Here is a 23663-nt window from a genome sequence, read left to right as displayed (position 1 = left end):
CCATATTCAGTTGAAGATTAGGAAAGCAGAGTTATCCATGTGGTGCCACTGCCCCAGGTTACACCATCAGTGGTGTGCATTATTGTGCATTGACTGCACTGTATGTATAGTTGCACATTTCACATCCATGCACAATGCACATCTGGTTGTGGAAGGCAACACAGTTTTGTAGCAAGATAACATAGTGCAACTGAGATATAATTCTCTGAGTGTAAAGTTATGCTATTTATTTTTTATATTTTTGACTTACCCATCCTGTAGCTCTATGAAATGACCCTCTCCATATATCAGTGCTCTGCCCTGTGAGGTGGAATTTTGGGCAATCAGGATTGTGTCCTCATCCCATCATTTATACAGGAACTTTAAATGTGTACATTTTTATGCATGGCAGCTTCACATGGCCACGAACTGCAGAACTAGAAGGGGTCATGGGCAACATAGGTGACCATAAAGAACAGAGGTGGGAAGGATGATCTTATGGCTCCTCATGGAAGTTTTTAGCATGTAAGAGAGGGTAACTAAACCTCTCTGTTGTGTTAAACCCTTTGCAATACTCTTCTCAAACAAAGTCTTTTGAAAGGCTGCGGCAAGCCCTGCTTTTAAACAATTGTTCTTGACACTGCATTGAAAGCAACAGTGAAGAGTTATATTAAGCAATGAAGAAAGCACATTCATCTCAACACAATAGAGCAAATTTATCCTCCATATCTATGCAAAGCTGTATATTTCAGTCAGGAAATTCCAGATCCTTTCCTGTAAATACGTATATTAGGTTCTCATGCTTGTGCTACCTACCATCCACAAATGCTGGCTCAGTTTCATTATTTAGTTTCCAGAGAGCAACACAATACTTAACATCAGGCAATTGCTCTTAACACTGTATTGAACTAAAAAGGCAGGAAATGTTGAATAGTACTTATATTATATATAGCACAAGTGGTGATACTTAGGCCAGCAATTCTGTTCAATTATTTCTTTTTTGGTGCCTCTCAGCCCAATAGGGACATTGAGGTGGTACACAACAAGAAAAACAGACCAGAACAATTTAAAAACCATTTTAAAACACAAACACAAATACATACACACACACATACACACACCAATTAAAAGAGTCCCTAAACCCAACACTAAGTTTAGGAACTAAAGGTCAAATTAAACAATAAGTTCTCGGTTGCCTATCAAGAGCTCAAAAAGGATGGTTGTTGTTGTTGTTGTTGTTGTTGTTGTTGTTGTTGTTGTATGTCCAGAGCCAGCCTTTAAATTAATTAAATCTCAGCCAGGGAGGAATTCTGCAAAGAATTGTCTAGTATCTTAAAAGATCTGGAAGGATCTACAAGTCATCAATATCCAATTGACACCTTGTTTTTCCTCATAGATATCTGTCAAGAAACTACTAGCCTATATGAATTGTGGACTTTTTAATCTTGGCAACAGTTTCAAAATGCTTCTTCTTCTGTTTACAGCTCACAGAATGACCCAGTCAGCCTGGCCAGTGGTCATACTAGCTGGGCAATTCTGGGAACTTAAGTCTGAAAGAGAAACTATTCTTAAATCTGATCCTGATACATGCAAGGATGAAAGAAAATATAAACAAGTCCTACTCAAGACCTGTGTAACCCAAACCATGGGCACTTCCATACTATATAATTAGACCACTATATTCCATTTTAATTGTCATTTGTTTATGGAATCCTGGGATTTGTACTTTAGGGAAAATGATTCACAGTTCTCAGCCAGAGACATCTAGTGCCTCACCAAACTACAAATACCAACATTCCATAGGATGTTGCCGTGGCAATTAAGGTGGATTATAATTTTGTTGAGTGAATCTATGAAGAGGGTGAAGATGTTAACCTCTCCCTCCATCAACACTATCACCATCTACATCTGGAGGACAATGGTCCAAAGCTGAGAGCAGCCTCCTCTGTGAGTGGAGGCTCCCTTATCCAGAATTCCAAAATCTGAACTATTTAAAAATGCAAATTGTCCACATGGGTGGTTGAGAGTGACACCTTTGCTTTCTGATGGCCCAGTGATCCAATGTACGCAAACTTTGTTACATACACAAAATAAAATATTCAGCCTATGTGTATAAGGTGCACACAAAACATAAATGAATGTCATGTTTGGACTTGGTTTCCATCTCCAAGATATCTCATTATGTTTGTGCAAATATTCCAAACTCCAGCACACATCTGATCCTAAGCATTTCAGATAAAGGAGACTTGACATATACATGATACACAAGGGTGATTTTCCAGCATTCTGCATCTTGTGGACAACTTTCATGAACAGAAGAGACTCTTCATGAGTAGAAGAGACTATAGTATTCTTCATGGGGGAATAGTGATGGAAATATACAAGGATCTCAGCAGAGTTAAAGTGTTTTTTCTCCTCTCGTCTATAGTCTACTCTGTTCTTGAATGCCTGAACGGGGCCGTGTTGGCTTTCTAATCTACAGTAGTTATCTGGATTCAGAAACTGTAAGTTATAATGCAAAGTAACTTTAAAGTAAAGTAAAGTAAATGTCTGGATTCAGACATTGTGGGGTATAATATAAAGTTCAAACCCAGGACTGGGATGCTCTATAACAAGAAAAATAGCATATTACAAGACCAAAAGGAAATAAAAAGATGTTGGGTGCAATATATAAAAGAGTTATATAAAAGAGAAGAAAAAAGGAATGACACATGGAATGAAGAACTATATGAAGATGAACCCCCAATTCTAAAAAGTGAGATAAATGCTGCAATAAGAGAAATTGGGAAAAATAAATCACTAGAAAGAGATGATATTCTAAATGAACTGCTGCAAGCTACACAGGCAGAGGCAACTCTGGTATTAAGTAATACATGTTAACAAATATGGAAAACAGAACAATTGCCAACAGATTGAAAATGATCAATATAGGCCCGGTACAGCCGGTCCCAAAAGGGTGGTCTGCCGGCGCCTAGTGTTCCGCCGGGAAGAAAATGCAGTGAACAAACCGCATGGTTTTGCACCGGCGGAAAGAGAACCCGCAAAAAGCGGGTTCTTTTTCTGCCTCGGTAGCAGCGTAACAAGTGTGCTAGTGGCGCACTTGTTATGTGAGTGCCGCACGGCACTGTGCGGATGCTGTACTCCACTTACGTAATGATGGCGGTGCCCATCTGTACAGGGCATCACCATTTTGATGCCCTCATCACATGCTAGGGTTGAGGCACGTGTGAGGCACGTGTGGGCGAAGCGCCCTCGCCCAACCCCTAGCATGTGACGAGGGCTCCCCATAGGCCCATCTGTACCGGGCCATAGATTCCCATCCATAAAAAAGGAGATACAAAAGATTGCAGCAACTATAGGACCATAACCTTAAATTCCCATGCAAGCAAAATTATATTCTTTAAAAAGGCTGTTAAGATGGATCTCTTCCAGCAGGCCTTTCCAGAATAGCCAACCCGGCCTCAGGAAACTCCCATAAAGAGATACTGCTGCTCCCATTGATCACTGTTGTATCAATTATTGTTCTGTTGTTCTGTTATATTGTCTTGTTGTTTGACCCTTCGGTCAGTTTTAACCTGTATGGTTTTAATTCTTTGTTAGATTTAATACCTTTTTAAGGGGGAGAGGGTACCAGGGATTTGATATGTTGTATATTTTTAACTTGTTAGCCGCCCTGATTGTTCTCAGAGGGGCGAGATACAAATAATAATAATAATAATAATAATAATAATAATAATATTCAAAATTATGCAGCATAGACTGCAATCATACATGCAGAGAGAAATCCCAGAGGTGCAGATTGGGTTCAAGAAAAGTAGAGGCACTAGGGACCACATCACAAACATAGCTTACTTGCTAATTAGCTTACTTGCTGTTCACCGCTATGATCTTTGGAATAGCGGTATATAAATAAAACAAATTATTATTATTATTATTATTATTATTATTATTATTATTATTATTATAGCTCATGAAGCATACAAAGGAATTCCAGAACAAAATCAGCATATGCTTCATAGACTGTAGCAAAACATTTCACTGCATAGATCATGAAAAGTTATGGCTAGCTCTTAAAAAATGGGAGTACCAGTACATAAGACAATTCCAATGGGAAATCTGCACTTAGGACAAGAGGCTACTGTCAGAACAGAATATGGAGAAACTGAATGGTTCCCAGTTGGCAAAGGAATCAGGCAAGACGGCATTCTATCATCCTACTTGTTCAACTTGTGTGCTGAAAATATAATATGAAGAGCAGGTTTAGATTCAGAAGAAGGAGAAGTGAAAGTAAGAGGAAGGAACATCAACTATCTTATATATGCAGATGACACCATACTACTAGAAGAAAATATCACAGACTTGGAACAATTATTAACATATGTTAAAAAAGAAAGTGCAAAGGTAGGCTTAAGTGCCGAACATAAAGTAAACAAAAATAATGACCATGGAGGATCTACATAAATTCAACCCAGACAATGAGGAAATTGAAATAGTTCTGTACCTTTCGTGTTGCAGTTCGTGTTGTACACCGCTTTGATCATTTGGAAAAGCGGTTAACAAATAAATTTATTATTATTATTATTATTATTATTATTGTTATTACCTTAGATCAAACCAGTATGGAGACTGCAACCAAGAAATCAGAAGAAGACTAGGAATGGGAAGGGCAGCTATAAAAGAACTAGACAAGATTCTAAAGTGCAAAAATATGCAACTGTGTACCAAAGTTAGAATTGTCCAAGTCATTGTATTCTCTATCATCCTGTATGGATGTGAGAGTTGGAGAGTGAAAAAAATGGACAAGAAGAAAATAAACTCAGAGTTAAGAATACTGTGGACAGTTAAAAAGACAAATATATGGGTTCTTGAACAGATCAAGCCTGAAATTTCCCTGGAAGACAAGATGATCAAGTTGAGGCTGTCATACTTTGGTCACATTATGAAAAGGCACAGCTCATTAGAAAAGACAACAACACTGGGAAAGTTAGAAGGTAGTAGAAAAGAGGATGTCTACACACTAGATGGATAGACTCAATCAGGGAGGCCATGGGCCTGAATTTGCAGTGGAGGACATGGGTCTTAGTGATGTCTCATCCATGGTATCACCATGCGTTGGGGCTGACCTGAGAGCAGTTAACAACAACAGTAACAACAAAAACAAAGTGCAGTCAGCCCTCCATATTCTTGGATTCTTTATCTATGGAATCAGCCATCTAGAGCTTGAAAATATTTACAAGATATAAATTACAAAATGTAAACCTCAATTTTGCCATTTTATGTAAGTGACATTTTACTATGTCACTGTATTTAATGGGACTTGAGCATCCTCAGATTTTGGTATCCATGGGAGGTTCTGGAGCCAAACCCCAGCAGAAAACAAGGGCCAAATGTATATATTTTGAATCTAACACATCCACTTTGATGTATATAGTTTCTCAACTCCATTTTTAACTTATGTTTAAAGGTAATAATATGTGAAGCACAGTGGGATGCTATTACTGTATCATGTGCTAATTGAATGATCAAATTAGTATTGCCAGTAAATTCCTATATGTCATCCCCATGTGACCATTAACCAAAGATAACATGGAAAATATAACCCATCCCCATGGATTGATGCACAAAAAATGCCACAGATACAGAAAAGTGCTTTAAATGTCTTCCTCGTGGTGGCTGTTTGTGCACAGGTGTTCCCCATGGGAATTGGATATGATTTGCAATTTCATGGAGAAAATCCTGTGGCAATACCAAGGTCTGTTAATTCATTAATTTTGTTCATGCTTAAATGCTAACATACAGACTTGGGATTGCCTTTTCTTTCCTGCGTGAAACAACTTTTACTTATACAGTTCTTTCAGTCACTCTTGGTGCAAATGATATTCTTTTTTTTCCCCATTCTTCCATTTGAAGTTCTCCATCTAGTTTTAATTTTTAGTTCCTTTTGTTTACAACAAACTCCTATGTATATTCAACTCTGCTGATCCTGCTAAAGAACTTCTTCATGGTATTCAGGACTGGCCTTAATATTAGTTACAATGATACAGATGCTCCAGAAAGCAAATATTTTAGTAGGGATGCAAAGCAGTGCAAGGTGTTGGAGGAGAGCCTTCCTTCCCACTCTAAGCACTTCCCACAGTAGCATCTACACCTTTCTTTTTGCCTCTAAACAAAGTTTGGCAAGCTAATTGTGGGCCAAGGAGGCAATGGCACAAAGGCAAGTCTCCAAATGGTTAGCATTGCAGAGAGTGAGACACTGAAACTGCTCCAATCTGTTTGCATTCCCTTAGTCATTTTACCTGCCCCTCTTCTTTGGATGTCTAAATTGTATTCCTAAATGCTCAGTTTCATATTACTGCAATGCTAAAAAATTGGGGACGGAAGGAACATTTCCAGAATTTCTATTTCAGAGGACAATGTTGCCCTTTTGCCTACCCCAGTAGCTTCGCCCCTGACAATGGCTAAGAATATATATTTTTTCCTTTCCCCCCATCTCAGCAGGTCTAAATATCCTAAAGGCACCAGATCCCATCTGATCTTGGAAGCTAAGCATGGTCAACCCTGGTTAGCACCTGGAATGGAGACTGCCAATGAATACCAGATGCTGTAGGTCACATTTTAGAGGAAAGAACTGGCAAAACCATCTACTATCTATGAATATTCCTTGCTAAAGAAAACCCTATGAAATTCATGGTGTTGCCATAAGTGAGGTGGCTTGAAAGACACACACACCAGCTCCCTGTCTCTACATTCTGTCTTCCCAGCTGACAATTGCAGAACATTATCTCAAATGGCATGAATAATATTTTCTTTCTCCTCTAGATGTCACTGCCCATCACCAGCAAAATTATTCCCACACTAGTGAAGCTTTGCATGGCAGATTGTCAGCACATACCACACTCACTTATGCAGCACTCTTGACTGATCTTAGAGGCTTAAAAATATTTCTAATAATGAGAGATATTCTAAAAGAATTAAGAATAATTACATATAGTCAAACAGATAAAGGGAATGCTTTGGTTGACTGGCACTTTTGTCTAATTGTGGTTTCTGCAGAAAATTTAAATGTTCTTGGTGTATCATCTAGTTTGACTTTCATTATAATATGTATGTGGGAACATACTTCCATATGGAGTTTCCCAGCAAAATGGGGAATTGTGTGAGTAAACAGACAAATTCCATGGTGTAATCCAATAGCTCTCTCTCTCTCTCTCTCTCTCTCTCTCTCTCTCTGTGTTTAAGATTAGAATTCTATGGCTCACCTATTAAGGACTAGGAGAAACTGACAGGATTCAGTTCCTACCCTTCCTATTCCCCACTAAACAATCAATGGTGAGGTGTTAATTTTGTTTAGAAAGGTCTGAGTATGCTTTTCAGCAACTTTTATTAATTTACATGAGTAAAATTTTAGTGTGCCAACTGCTCCTGTTCCTGGAGAAGTCAAATCTGGCCACAGTGGTACATGCCTTGGTTACATCCCATTTGGACTACTGCCATGCACACTACGTGGGGCTCCCTTTGAAAAGTGCCCAAATCCTTTAGTTGACCTTTAGTCAGGTTGTTAACTGCTGCTGACTATAGGGAGCACATAACTCCCTTGTTACAACAGCTCAATCTGTTTCCAGGCACAATTCAAAGTGCTGGTTTTGACTTATAAAGTCCTATACACCTTGGGCCCAAGTTATGTGAAGGGCCATATCTTTCTTTACAAACCCACTAGAGAACTGAGATAACCAGGAGAGGCCCTTCTCTCAGTCCCATCACCCTCTCAGGCTCGTTTAGTGGGAACGAGAGAGATGACCTTCTTGGTGGCTGCTCGCAGGCTCTGGAACTCCCTTGGTAGAGAGACCAGCATGGCCCCATCCCTGCTCTCCTTTCAGTGGCAGATAAAAACATACTTATGCTGCAAGGATTACTCAAACTGACAAGAGTTGGACTTTAAATGCTGTGCAAAGTTTGTACTGTAGAGTTTTAAATATATTTTAAATTTTAATGTGTAATGCTTTTTTTACTTTTTAAAATTGTTTAATGGTTTTTTAAACTTTGTGTTTACATTTTAATACTTTGCATTGTTTTTAACTTGTACTGTTTTAAATTTTGTTAGCTGCCTTGAGACCCTGTACTGGGAGAAAGGCAGGATAATAATAATAATAATAATAATAATAATAATAATAATAAGTGGGTTGGAAATAGAAGAGCCTTATTGCATGAGAAAAGAAAGTGGAAATGGAGAGGGAGAGGGAGAGGATGGAGAGTAGTAACTTTCTCTGTGACCTACTGCATGATATTGTAGTACTTCAGTTCTTTTCCTGTGGGAAACAGTTTTAAAAGTGTCTTTTGTCAATATGGAAAAATCTCTTTGACAAAAGATAGACTTTCATGACTATTTCCTGCAGGAAGAGAACTGAAGTGCTATGACATCATGTGGTAAGGCATGGAGAAATGTGCCACTCTCTGGCTCCATTTCTGCTTTCTTTTCTTATGTGATAAGGCTCAAATTGATTATTTAAATGATCCTTTAAAAAGATCCTGTCAGGTCTTCATTTAGTCAGAAACACCAGGAAGTACCGTATTTTCCGGCATATAAGATGACATTTTGACCCTCTAAAATTGGGTCAAAAGTCAGGGGTCATCTTATATGCTGGGTTGAGCCCGGCAGCCCCGTGGCCCGGCGTGCGCATGCTTGTCCGCCAGCTTCTCAGGTTTCTGGAGGCCTGGGAAGCCGGCAGCCTTCCGCCGGCTTCTAAGGGGCCTTCGGGGGGCCCTTGAAGCTGGCACGCACACTCTCGGGGCTGCCAGCTTCTTAGGCCTCTGGTGGCCTGGGAAGCCAGCAGCCTCGCACAGGCTTCTAAAGGGCCTTTGGTGGAGGCCCCTTGAAGCCGGCGCGTGCACTCTCAGGGCTGCTGACTTCTCAGTCCTCCGGAGGCCTGGGAAGCCGGCAACCTCACGCTGGCTTCTAAGGGGCCTTTGGAGGCCCCTTAGAAGCAGGTGCGCACGCTCTCGGGGCTTCCACGTGCACGGCCGGCTGCTGGCTTCTGAGGAAGAGGGGTGAGTATATGGTGAGTATATGCTAAACTCTATATTTTTATTTAAAAAGTTGGGGGTCATCTTATACGCCCGGTCGTCTTATATGCCAGAAAATATGGTATGCTCTCAAATCCCTTCTTTTGTACTGTATAAGGATGATGAGCATTCATAAAAATCTAGACTTAAAAAATGTAGCGTAATTTGATTGTGGAAAATTCTTACAGTGGGCCCTTGGTATCCTCTGGGATTTGGTTCCAGAACCTCTCATGGATACCAAAATCCGTGGTTGCTCACATCCCATGAAATACAATGGCATAGTATTTAATGGTGCCCCTCATAGAAAATGGCAAAAATCAAAGTTTGCTTATATATATATATATATATATATATATGTTTGAACCAACATTTAGTCATACTTAGAGCAGACTCATTGAAATTAAAGGGATTTTTGTCATTCATGACATACTTGTCCCACTGATTTCAATTCACCACATCTGTACACAAGTACAGTGGGATATGATCCATTTTGAAAACACACATTAAAAGCACAAAACTCAGGCTAATGACTAATCTGCAGATAGATAAAAATTAATATATGAAGTCTACAGGTTAGTTGCAAACATCTCAGCTTCTAGCAGTTTAGAGGTAATATGTAATCATTGTTTTTGTAGTAGAGTTACAAACTCAGCATATTCATTAAACGTCAGCACCTGAATTGTGGAGCTACATCTTATAACACCACAAAGCAGGGCTAGAGATCCTATGTTGTTGATCTTTAATTCTCATCAGTCCTAGCTAGCCTAACCAATGGTGAGGTATGATGCAGTGCTGAAAGTTTCCCATCCAAGCATTACCATTTATAAATAATAAGTAGAACGGCATCACTTTACCTTTCCTGAAGGCCCACTGGTTTCATTTTGAAAGGTGATGGGCTGGATGAAAGGGTGGACTTGATTTCAGGAGCACATTGTCCTTGAGGATCTACCACAATATTTACAACTTTAGGAGCCTGTTCAGGTTGGACCATTCTGTTTGCTGTCTTGTACTCAGATGGGGCTCTCTGCAAGGGGATGTTAGAAAGGTGTATTTCCTGTTTTTTGTTCTTATCTTGCCTCACAGAAAATTGTATTTTCTCTTTCAGTCGATACAGAACCTATTGAAAACAGATAAAACAATTTATTATATCTTATAATATGATGAACTGGATAATGAAGCAGATATTAATAATCATCACTTGAAACAGATAACACTGATCTTAATTTAAAAAAAACAACACATTTTATTTTATAGATTTTTTTAAGCACAATACTCAAGATCAAGATCCATTAGATCAGGGATTGGAAACCTGTGGCCCTGCAGATGCAATATTGGACCCCAGTTCCCACTATTGTCTTTGTTAATAAGGACTGATGAGGGATATAGTCTAACAACATTTGGAGAATTAGAAGTTTCCCACAACTGCATTGTGTGATACCCTTCAGAACATATATTTGGAGAGAGATTTAGGAGGAATACAGGGCTAAGAAAACTGATTGCCTGGCCCTTTCTTTCAGTGAGGAATATCCCTCTGCAGATCAAAGGAGCCCTTCAGTTCTTGGAATCAGCTCTCAGTCCAACTGATATATTCTGAAGTATGTAACTTTTATAGAATTAAGTTTTTAAAAAATATTATGGGATACAAGGTCAAGCTTGGAGATTTGATTTGAGAAAGTAATTGGCTACAGTTAGAGATAGAAGAAAGTTTTCTTCAGTTTGGTTTTTATACATATTTACACAAAAAAAATGCAAATGGATGGAACAAAAGTATTTTAAAAATTCTAAAGTGAGAGAAACTGGATTTATCCACTCTGGTCCAGTGCTTTTGAGTAGTTTCCTTTTATAAGTTTGGGTTTGAAAGTATTTGTATTTGGCCATGTCAGTGCTGAATTAGGTTGTCATGCGATTGTTCTCCTGGGGGGCTTGCTATTTTAAATATCTATATGATAAGTATAGACAGATATGCTATGCGCCCCCCCCCCCCCCCATGCTCAGAATAATGATACCTATTGAATTTCACCAGTGGAAATAGGGGAGAATTTCATTCCACTTCATTTCTGTAAAAAATATCGACATTCACAGATCACATATTCAAGATAACTTGAGTTTTTAAAAACTTCACATGCAAGAGAAAATGAGAGAAATATTTTCTCATTTCTGATTATAATTCCAAGGTCACCCAAATAGTTGCTGTTATAGTTACATTTTAAAAAACAACTATTTTTAAATGATAGGAACGATGTCCTATCACTCTTTTTGGAATGATATTAATCATTCCAAATTAATAACATGGTTGTTTATATTTTTTTTAAAATATCAGAATTCAGTCTCCTTTCTCTGAAATGCTTGGGTCCAGAAGTATTATGGATTTTGGAATATTTGTATATACACAATGAGATACCTTGGAGATAGGACCCAAGTCTAAACATGAAAATCATTTATGTTTCATATGCACCCTGTACAATTGCCTGAAGATAATTTTTTACACAATATTTTTAATAATTTTGTGCATGAAACAAAGTTTATGTACACCATCAGAAAACAAAGGTGTCACTATCTAAGCCATCCATGTGCACAATTTTGGATTTTAGACATTTTCAGATTTTGGAATTCTGGATACAGGAGACCCAACCTGTATAAGTCACTTTCCGGTGGTACAAATCAAATCTACATGCTAGGCCACATGGCAATTCTAATTACAAAGGTAACTTAACAAAAAAAAGGTGTGAAGTTTTCCTTATTCAGTTATAGTCATAATGTAATTTAGTTATGAGTCTTAGTTATTAAAAATAATGTATTACAACTCAATTGTTATTTATGATTAGTTGTTTCTAAGCTGTATATTCAACAGGGACAAAAACAAAAAAAAAACAACACATTAATTCCACCTCTACGATTTTTAATTATTTTCCTGTCTCCTTGTTATGAATGGATGTTAAGGCGGAATTTCAGACTGGGATGCTGGAGCCAAACACAAAGAAACGAAGACCATTTTTTTGACCAGTTTCATAGAAATATGGCTTTACTTTTAATTTATTGGCCATGTTTTATAATTTCCTACCCACCAAGCCATAACACAATAAGACCCTTTAGGTCTACCAATGCAGTGCTTGTCTCAAGACTGAAATTATAATAGCACTATATATAGTCAATGGCAGCCTGTGGGTGAAGTGTTTGTATGAGGGGAGGTGTACCCTGCCCTTTGGGCCACAAGCTATCAATTGCTATAGTCTTCATGGCATCTAATATAGTGCCATTTCCCTCACAATATGAGAGTAATGCCCACTCCCATGGGAAAAGTTGTACTATACGTTCTCAGAAGTAACTCCTAGACTACTGAGCTTTTCCATATGCCTGCAATTGTCCCTTAATTAGTTGTTTCCTCCTTGTCTTTTAAGAAGGTCGTCTCTGTTTAGTGGGACTGAGGAGGGGTTCATTACTTGTTCTCCCTTTGAGGCCAAAGCAATTGCTCATTTTTAATTTTAAAAAAATCTTTTATGAGCAGTTGTACAACTGGGAAAATGAAAATAACAATAAAATAATTGGCTGTTGCTCTGGTTGTAAACGGGGAACCAGGGATTAACCCACCCCAACACTGCAGATAACAGAAACTGACTAATAAAGGGTAATTCAAAAATGCTATCACAAGGGGAGAGACGACAGGAAGCAACTGCATTTTTTTATATACCATACCAAACCATAAACCTTTATTAGGCATCACAAAAACATCATACAAAATTTAAAATTTTAACTAAAATTATTAACATAGTTACTTTAAAATTCCATCCTTATAACATGGAATTCTATACACTACAGTTATTCAGTTTATGCCAGATTTTTGTTGCCTCCATTAGAAAATTTGCCATCAATTGTGTAATCTGCTCATTACAATCCTCCAATAAGTGCACTAAAGTTATATCCATTACATAATAATTCATTTCCATTAGTTTCCTTATCAATTTCTTTCTCGGTTGTTGATATAATGGGCAAAGAAAAACAATATGTTGGAGGGTATCTGGGGCTGCCTCACATATACAAAGACGATTAACAAATGGAATTTTCATATATCTCCCCTTAGTAACACATGACAGATGGATGTTCAGCCTTGCAAAAAGGAAGGCTTTCCTCGCAGCCTGAAGGGACAATAATTGAAAATACTTTGGTATCACACCACAACTGGGGGGAATGCCAAACACAAAAGGGGAGCATACTCTGGGAGAGGTAGAATAAATTTCCTTGTGTTCTCAACTCAGAAAACAATCCTTAATTGTCTTGAAGCACTCATGCTCCGTCAATAAGAGTAGAGAGTCCAGATTTAAACCCTTTAATTTTAGGTTATCTTCAAAGGTTTTTGACCAATTAGTATAATAGTTATCGGATAAAAGAAACCAGGTTAAACTAGATCTATTTGGTCTATAATGGATTTTAAGCCAATACTTATACGCCATCAACCAGGCAGTGGTCTCGAGTGTATCCAAACCAAGCTCGTCATATAGCGTTAAATAATGAACACATGGTGGAATAGATAACAATTTCCTGCAGAACCGAGATTGTAAGTTTTCAACCTCCTTGTTAAAAGCTGTTACCCATACAGATGTACTATATAGTATTTGGGGCCTAATTTTGGTTTTATAGATTTTCAAGGCTGCAAGGACATCTTGGTTTCCCTTCTTATAGTAAAAGGATTGTAGTGTTGCCAGAGCTCTTTTCCCAGAATGAACAACCTTTTCTCTCTGCTTTACCCAAAGACCATTGTAATGGAATAGAACACCCAAATATGTATACATTTTTACCTGTTCTATAGATTGATTTTTCACCTTCCATTTCCTTGGAGTGAATCCTTTTGAAAATACCAAGACTTTTGATTTGTTAACATTTTTATATGAAAAAGAAGGTTTTAAAAATGCCTCAGTAGCACTTTGCCATTCTGGCTGGCCAATATTATTACAATGTGTGTTTAAGGACAAAAGATAACATGGCCATAACTAAGATCAGCAGAAACAGTGTGGGGCAGCATAGAAAGCACTGGAAAGCAATGGACTGTCAAGAACACCATGTTTGTGGTTTCTTCATACAAAATTAGTGAATGCAAATTAGGCTAGCAGAAAAACAAATTTAAATGAGGATTCTGGGCTTTGCAACTCTAAGTACAGTTTGCAGGAAAGGACCATGTTTTCCCCACAAAGCACAATCCCAGGCAACCAATTGTACTTCCTAATTAGTATATCTTTGTGATACAAATGCTTGCAAAGACATGGGACCCCTTTATACTACATAGTTATAGCACATATAACTGTACATCCTGTGGAATATTGAGATTTATAGTTTAGAGAAAAGTATTCAAAGGGGGCTCAGCTAGATAGCTCTAGTGCCTCACCAAACTACAAACCCTAGGAATCCACTGGATGTAGCTATGACAATTAAAATGGAATCATAATGCTATAATTGTAAGTGTAACAGAGTCCATTATTTCCCCATTATTCCAGCCCAGAGATGGAAAACCTTTGATTCCCCTGATATTTTGGTCTCATCTACCTTCAGGTCAAGATAGCATAGCCAATGGTAAGCAAAATGTGGTGAGTTGTAGGCCAAAACATCCAGAGCCAATGTTTCTCGTTTTGTTGATAACTACCATCAAATTAATGTCAACCCATGCTGGGAGACCTCCAAGTCACCGTATCATCAGCAACCCTTTTCAGGTCTTACAGACTGAGGGCCATGGCTTCCATGATTGAATCCAGCCACCTAGAATGTGATCTTCCTCTTTTCTTACTGCCTTCTACCTTGCCAAGTATTATTGTCTTTTATAGTGAGTCATGTCTTCTCTTGATATGTCCAAAGTGCATTGGTTCAGTCATCTTGTGTTTCAGGGAAAGTTACCCCTGCTCTAGCATTTACCCTTAAAAAATTCCAGCAAACACTAAATATATCAATCTAATTCTGCACAAAGGCCATATGTACACAGGGATAAGCTGAAAGAGGAACATAAGCAAAATTCAGTTGCTTGTTCCCAATTGACCCATTGAATCTATGGGTTTTGCAGAAGCATTAAGCTACTATTGATCGTTTGGTTCAGTGGTTGGAATTAGAAAATGAATTTAAGCCGGTGTGTTATTTCCACCCATTTGGTTGCCAGGGATTCATATGAGGGGTTATCTTCAAAAGGACTCTAATTACTGTTTAGTAAGGAAACAGTGGGTCTAGATTCAGTGCCCTTTCCACCCACTCCTCCTGCTCAAAAAAACAACATAATGATGGATTTGTGATTAGGTCTCCACACACTCAACCATGATGGCAACAAGCATATGTGGTTAAATGCAGGCCAATGTATCAAATAGTTCTTTTTTAAAAATAAGAATCATCAGATGCCCCCCATTTAAAATCAGCTGCACATAAATGTCACTTGTCAGAGATATATAATTATGACTTATGTCAAATCTGGCCTTACAGCGTTACTTTTTATTACTGATTAAAGACAGATTGCATTATGCAAATATCTTTTGGCATAAGTAGACAGGTTTTGCTTTTCAGATAGATACAAGCAAAGAAAAACATAAAGCAACCAACTTACCATCAGACATGTCACAATAATAACAAAGATGCTGAGAAAGATGATAACAGCATAAAATCCTTCTTTGCTCCAGAGTTTGCCCGATTCGTGCTTGCCTTGCAGAACATTTTTCTTTGATTTACAAAAAGCACAAAAGGAAAACAACATGTAATTACACGATTCTGGGTGCACACTTCAGAGCCCTTGTCAGGTAAGTACAAAGTTTTTATCTTTGTTAGCTTTTTCAAGAATATAAAGTAGTTTGACAAATCGATACCAATCATGCTTCTAACAATTTTGATACCATTACTCTTACGAGTAAAAGATGACTTTTATATTTCCTTAGTGAGTGCTGGAAAAGTATTTTCACTCATGTATCAAACTGTATCAAGTTGCATAACCAAGCCTAATTCATTCTTGGAAACCACCTGGTTGAGCAGATGAGAAGTCAGCAGAAACTGCTGACATTTTCAGTTAATCTGTTACATTATCTCCTCCCACAACTCCTTCAACAGGTTATCAAAGGTGGTATAAAACTGGCAACCTTACTGGGAACCAAGAGCAGGTCCAAATAAAGTCTTAGGAATTAGTTGATAAACAAAAAGGGGCAAGGTATAAAAGATAAATAAACTATGTTTATATGATGAAGTTTCAAAGGGAAGTTAAGGCTATCAACAGCTACTAATCATGATGGCTATCCATTACCACCAGTATCAGAGGCAGTACACCTCTGAATACTGGCTTCTCAGAACATGAATGGGAGTCTGCTATTGTTTTTTTGTTTTTTTTTATTTATATACCGCTATTCCAAAGATCATAGCGGTGAACAGCAAGTAAGCTAATTAGCAAGTAAGCTAATTTGCCCCCAACAGTCTGGGTACTCATTTTAGCGACCTTGGAAGGACTATGCTATGACTATTATGCTCATGCCTTACCTGTGGGCTTCCCATATTCATCTGTTTCATCACTGCAGCAACAGAGATAGGCAGGGAACATGTGAGACATTGTTGGACATGCAGCTTAACCTGTCTCTGCTATGTGTGCCTGCTGCAGTGGCAAGTGCTGCCTTGCCGGTAGTGCTGAAGTGGGCTTCAGGTGGCAGTTTGGTCAGTCTCTGTGCACACATGGGCATCTTTTCTTTTGCTATGGGGAGTCCTTATCTCAGGTGCTACAAAATCCCATCTTAGGCTGTGACCTTTATCTGTGTTTTACGTAGTGATCTTGTAGGTCAACTACTATAGGTAGTGGCAGGGACACACCAATAGCAATGGAGTAAAATGGCTGTGGGTTTAGTGCCTGGACAGGGGCAGTAAAGAAAATTGTCTCTGTCCTGCCAGCTCCCAAGCTTCTCAAGTCCGAGCAAGGCAACTTTCTTTGACGACAGAGGTGTCTTTCTCCAGCAACCCTGCCACCACTACATACCATTTCAGAAGATGCACATATGTTAAATTAATATAACGCACAGATTTCTGGACTTTTTTTTTAACACAGCTTGCAATATTTACTTTTTTTGCACTGTAATTCCATGTGCATCCAGCAAATGTAATATTTTATGAACGTGTGTTTTGGCATTAATAGGAGCATATTCTTTTGTTGTTATGTGTTTCAAGATGGCTCCAATTTATGGTCACCTATTATAGGTTTTTTAGGGGGGAGGCAGGGAGATCAGTTCAGAGGAAGTTTACCAAGAGCTCTCTTTAAGGGTGATAAGAGTGTGGATTGCTTGCAGTTTCCATGGCTGAATGGGGTTTGAACCCTCGTCTCCCAGAATCCTAGTCCAGGGCTGAAACCACTACACCACATTGGCTGTCACATTTTCAAAAATCATACATTATAATCACATCACTGTATCCCTTTTAAAACAAGCACATGATTCAATAATAGAGTTTATGAGATAGATTTTTTTAAAATGAGATTGGGAACATTACACTGCTACAAGCTTACCTCTGGTGAGACATCTGTAATTCCAAACTGAGATAAACTCTGGTGTAGAACATTGATATTAAGAGACCGGAGGACTTCTTCTGATGGGAGTTTATCAGTAACTCCTTTCCTGTTTACTGGTGATACAAAGAGCTCGACACAGTTCTTTTTGTCCTAGTAAAAATCAGAGTATATAAAAGATAATAAACTCAACTAATAACCTTGGATGGCTTGGTTCCAATAGCTGTTCTTTATGGGCTTAAAATAAGCTGGAGTTGGGTGAAATCCCCCTCACCCCAAGTTTGTGTTTTGAATGTTCAAAATAATAGAAGTTTGAAAAGTTACCCTTTGAGCTACACTTTCAGTAGTCCAAACTTTTCAAAGCTCTACTAAAATTGTGCTAAAGATTTTGAATGAGCCTTCACGTTTTGCTGTGGTTAGAAACTGTGGCTTTCTAGTTATTTCTAAGCACACCCAAAAATCACATTTAGTTAACACCATTGGCCATGCTGATTGAAGATGATGGGAGCTGAAAGTCAACAGCATCTGGAGGGCTACAGATTCCTTACACTTGGCCTAGATAACTGGCAGGCAAAGTGAAGTCCATAGGCCACATGTGGCTTCTGTACCCAGTTTTTGCAGCCTTTGAAGACTCTACCAGCTCCCCACAAAGGCCTCCACCTCCCAATTAAAAAAACACCTAAAAACCTCTTCCACTATTGACTATCTCTGTTTCCACCAGAATGGTGGCACACAGTAATATGACATCATGCATGGGTGTCCTTTTGAGAGGGACTCTGAAGAAAAGCAGAGACATGCTGCCGTGTCTGTGTGTGTTGGGGGGGGGGTATGGATCATGGACAGTCTAGGTGGGAATTGCCCCCCACACTGTCACCTGCCCTGGCCTAGACTTACTCAGAGCCCCAATCATTATTAAGTTTGATAAAAAAATTGCAGAGGTCCTATAATCTGGCCAATCCTTTAACAGATCCATATAAATGCTGTAATTTAGATGTATACATGCTAGGGGAGAGTATGGCCATTTAGTGCTGAGTACTGTACTGAAATTTCAGTGTGGTTGCAATCAGTTGTGTGTCAAGAACTGTCCTTTCAGCCCCACAGTTCAGTGAACCAGCCTTCTGTATTTCAAACATCAAGAACTTTATTCCAGTAACCATAGGTGTCAGCAGGAAAATGTCTGCAGACAGAACTGTCATCATCCACAAACACTGACTTAAAATTAACAATGTGCCACCTTAACTTTTGATTAATTCACAAAATATAATATACTTGCCCTTCCAACCATGTTTGTCCAGTCTGCCATGACCCTTATACACTTTAACTTTTCTCTCTTGCTTTTCATTTCCCATGAGAAAGTCCTATAGGGAAAATCCCTCCTCCATTGGACATCTGTACATTATCCTATGCCAGGCAACAATCTTGTCTTTAAACCACTACTAGGTGTAAACCAGCACTATGCCTTGCATCATTCCACAACAACAAAAGTTACACAATCATACTCTTATAATACTATACTAACTAATATAACAAATCAACAGAATGAATACACACATGTATGATTGATTTTGTTAGATTCTGATATTATAATGAAATTGCTTAGGAGTGAGACTCTGAGCACTGTTGTGAAGGTGCAATAGAGGATACATAGAGTAATTCCCAGATTCACAAAACTTATTTGCTTTTTCATGTCTTTTACAGATAAGGGCACAAATCCCAACTACATTACACTCACTAAATCAATGGGATTTTCTTATATGTTGACTCACTGGGTTTGGTTCAATGGGTCTTCTCAACTAAGATGATTCAGGGCAATAGCTATTTATGTATAGTTTTCTAATGTGTCCTATGACGCGTAAGCAAATGAACCAAACTTGAATTCACACCAACATAAGGATGTCAGATGATACGTTTGGACAATTTCAGCTCCATTTAACTTGCTTCAGCAACTCTGACTACAATAAAAGCAGACATTTCACCCCCACAGTAGTGGCACATGTGGCATGTAGGCAACCAACCACAAATCATGCAAGCAACCCCCAGGACCTTGGAATCTCAAATGCCAAATTACAAAGTGGTAATTGAATCTTGGGCATGAATCTCTTGAAAGGTAGCTATCTCAAAATATCACTGTCTCAAAATTTGTGATGCACATTGTGTTTCAACTGTATTCAGTTACTTGGTTGACTCTCAAATAGACTTTTATTAAGAGAAACTCAGCAATGGCACAGCACAGTAGGGTGAACTTTATGTGTCCCCCCAGATGTTTTTGTTTTTGTTATGTGTCTTTAAATTGTTTCCAGTTTAAGGCAAGCCTCAAGGCAACCCTGTCATAGGGTTTTCTTGGCAAGAGTTGCTCAAAGGGAAGTTGCCATTGTCTTCAGTGTGTTTTGCCCAAGGTCACCTAGCAGGTTTCCAGGGCTGAGTGGGGATTTGAACCCATCACTCCCTGAGTTGTACTCCTACACTCAAACCACTACACCACACATCTCATAATTCCTTACCCATGTGACTGGTGTTGCTGGCAAGATAAAATCCAAAACATATGAAAGGCTGAGTTGCTCACCACTGGCATAGGCTGTATGGCTGCTCCTCAGACCATGTAGGTGGGGAACATACATTTATCTTGACATTAATAGGGAATTTTAAAAATACTGTTGCAAGAGTGGTCAACCCTTTCCTCCCTCCTGACCCCACCAGTTCTAATCAGCATATTCAAAAGTGAAGGATTATGGGAACTTCAGTCCCAAACACCTAGTGGTCCATAGTCTATTTGTTAATTTTATACTTGCCTGTCTCCCTGGAAGCCAAGATGACAAAACTGGCGCTATCATATTTTCAACACATCATGAGAAGGCATGAATCATTGGAAAAAACAATAATGTTAGGAAAGGTGGAGGGAAGTAGAAAGAGTGGAAGGCTGAACACTAGATGGATGGACTCTATTAAACAGATCACAAGTATGAGTTTGCAGGAGCTGGGCAGAGCAATGGAGGACAGAAGGTCTTGGAGATGTCTCATCAGCAGGGTTGCCATGGGCCGAGACTGATATAAGGGCAGTTAACAACACCAAACCACAGACTGTTGGATTTATAACAGACTATAGCTGGCATTCTATTGGTTAGTCCTGAATCAATTACTGAATGATGAGTCAACACACAGGTAAATTTCACTGATTGTATAGTCACAACTAACAACAGGATTTAGGCCTATGTTAATTACACTTACATGGAATCTAGGGGTTTGCCTGCATGGACCAATAACACTATTTTCCCTCACCCTCACTGCAACCTGTCCAGATGATGCAGGGCCAAAATCATGATTTGAGTGTAGACTGTCTTCATATGGGAAAGCCAATTTCACATAGAATATGGCCCATCCCTGGCTTAAAGTGAATTTTAAAAGCCTATTTTTTGTTCCAGATCTTCCAGGAAAATCCAGATCACTTCCAAGTGATGCCCGATGGCTGTTTACATAGCGTCCCGCTGTACCACCTGGTGCAAGTCTCTCCCTCTGAGGTCAAAATGAGGCATCCAGCCATGTGACTGATGCTGAGCACCTTGGTTTCAATCTCAGAAGGACCAACCCATGCCAGCAGCAGTGGTGCTGGGTGGCAAAGTGGGATGACTGTGTAAACAGCTGTGCAGCATCATTCTGGAGTACCCAGGTAATGGGAGGGGAGATTCAGGACTGGTTTGGGGCGAGAATAATCTGGGAACAGACTGGGAATTGCAGTTCAAAAACATCAGAAGGGCAACAAATTTCCAAAACCTGAATGTACTCTGGCACCTTTTACATGAATGAGCTACACCAATAAGCATGAGTGGCTAGAGGTAGCCAGCAATTGCAGCAATTTTTTCAGTATTCAAGTATACTGGATTTCAGCAAATGAAAACAAAGCAGTACAAATAGTTATATGAAATGCTTGCCACTTACAATGAGTCTGTTGATGTGCACTTGCTGCGGCAGCAATCCTAAAGCAGCAGCCACTCCTTGGCGGAAAATCCGAAGCAATGTGATATTCAGCTTGTTTACATCCATTTGCAGAGTCTGCAAAACAAACCCCAAACAGACAAATGTTAATCTTGCTCAGTAGGCACAGTTCCCTGCTAATGAATTACCTCCGTGACTTGTGCAAATGGTGTTTTTCCTCGGGATGATAATGTGTGAAATCAATTTGCATTTTAAATGAAGAAGAAAATCTGTTTTCAGGTGTGGGAAGGGTGAATTTCCATTCGATCAAAGGTTGTTAGTTTAAAGAGTATTAACTTCTCCACTTCTTACAACTTTAAATTCACAGTGAGGTCAAGAAATTTTTGACTAGTTCTTTTGGATGTTATCCTAATACCATGGTATGGGACGTAATCTCTCCAGGGCACCAACTGCAATAAAAATTGCAGGACAGCTGCCAGTATGATCGCCTTGAGTAAAACAGTGAGTGAAGCATTGCCTAAAAGAAGACTATCTATCTATCTATCTATCTATCTATCTATCTATCTATCTATTATCTCGCTTTTCTCTCAGCATGAGATTCAAACATTTCCTTCTGGTTACCTTTTCAGTCTATAGGAATAAAGAACTAGATAAGACATAGTTTCCATGGCCTTTTCCCAAGCTTGAGAAATGGATCTCAACCTCTGAAACCTGCACATCTTTGTTGCCACTTCCCAGGTTCTTCGACTGAGCCCAGGTTCTGCTTGCAACTGAACCGTAACACAAATGGAGTATTGCTGACTACTCATTCATCCGCTTTGGCTCTTTCCCTTATAACTAGTTCTCTGATTTATTTTTTAAGAAAGCTTCCACCAAAATAATATGTAGCTACAATGAATTATATTTTTGAACTTGCTACGTACCATTCTTAGCATTACAAAATTTTCCTAAGGAGAGACACAACAAGTATCATTAAGGATCTTTGTTTTCAATCTAATTTTTTTGCTCAAAATACTATTGTTCTTCCTCTTTTAAATCATTAGTCCTGACCTTCTGTGCTTGCTGGATGTACGTGCTTTGCTTAATAAGGCTGGAAAGAAACTAGTTTTGCATGAAAGATTATTGCAGAAATTACAGAAGCCTTCAACAACAACAAAAAAGTGCAGAATTATTTTGCTGTCTTATTTAGGTTAAAAAAACTTGAAACTTCTTTTTTTTTTACAGGAGACCATGACAAATCAAAACGTTCTTTCTTGTCAAGGATAATTTTTTTTTAATATTCTTTACACCCTTAAATATACCTCAAAGCCAGACTTTTAACATATAAGCACCCAACCTCTCTGTCTTGATAGGTGAATTTACCAGTTTCATGTACTCATAGAATCATAGAATCGTAGAGTTGGAAGAGACCACAAGGGCCATCCAGTCCAACTCCCTGCCATGCAGGAACTCTCAATCAAAGCATCCCCAACAGATGGCCATCCAGCCTCTGTTTAAAGACTTCCAAGGAAGGCGACTCCACCACACTCTGAGGGAGTTTGTTCCACTGTTGAACAGCCCTTACTGTCAGGAAGTTCCTCCTAATGTTGAGGTGGAATCTCTTTTCCTGTAGCTTGCATCCATTGCCCTGGGTCCTGGTTTCTGGAGCAGCAGAAAAAAAAGCTTGTTCCCTTCTCAGTATGACATCTATTCAAATATTTAAACAGGGCTATCATATCACCTCTTAACCTTCTCTTCTCCAGGCTAAACATCCCCAGCTCCCTCAGTCTTTCCTCATAGGGCACGTTTTCCAGACCCTTCACCATTTTAGTTGCCCTCCTTTGGACACGCTCCAGTTTCTCCACATCCTTTTTGAATTGTGGTGCCCAATGTTTCTTCACACTGTTGACTCATGTACAACTTGTGGTCTACAGTACTTGGACTCTTAGATCCCTTTTACATGTAGTCTCATTCAGCCAGGTGTCCCCCATCCTATATCTGTGCATTTCATTTTTCCGTCCTAAGTGCAGTACCTTACATTTCTCTGTGTTGAATTTCATTTTGTTAGCTTTGGCCCAGCTTTCTAGTTTATTCAGGTCTGTCTTCTGGAGTATTAGCTATTCCTTCTAATTTTGTGTCATCTGCAAATTTGATAAGTATGCCCCCAATTCTGTCATCCAAGTCATCGATAAAGATGTTGAATAACACTGGCCCCAAGACA

The 23663-nt window shown here is 38.9% G+C and overlaps 1 protein-coding gene across 4 annotated transcripts in view; it reads right to left on the bottom strand.

The window, feature by feature from the left end:
- Nucleotides 1–23663, bottom strand: part of PTPRR (protein tyrosine phosphatase receptor type R) — a 130364-nt gene that overhangs the window by 30624 nt on the left and 76077 nt on the right. For 3 of the 4 annotated variants that reach the window (XM_089524112.1, XM_089524110.1, XM_089524111.1), the window contains exons 3-6: nt 21467–21580; nt 17534–17686; nt 15611–15721; nt 9894–10156 (exon numbers count right to left, since the gene is read on the bottom strand). In XM_089524112.1, the coding sequence (XP_089380238.1) occupies nt 9894–10156; nt 15611–15721; nt 17534–17686; nt 21467–21580 (641 nt within the window). The remainder of the gene's footprint in view (nt 1–9893; nt 10157–15610; nt 15722–17533; nt 17687–21466; nt 21581–23663) is intronic. The other variant, XM_089524113.1, reaches the window with a different exon arrangement.

The sequence above is a fragment of the Sceloporus occidentalis genome, unplaced genomic scaffold, assembly GCF_023333645.1.
Source record: "Sceloporus occidentalis isolate IW3139 unplaced genomic scaffold, rSceOcc1.0.p SCAF_5, whole genome shotgun sequence".
Classification (NCBI taxonomy): domain Eukaryota; kingdom Metazoa; phylum Chordata; class Lepidosauria; order Squamata; family Phrynosomatidae; genus Sceloporus; species Sceloporus occidentalis.
Note: the sequence above shows the minus strand (reverse complement) of the source record. Positions and strands in the feature narration are given on the sequence as shown.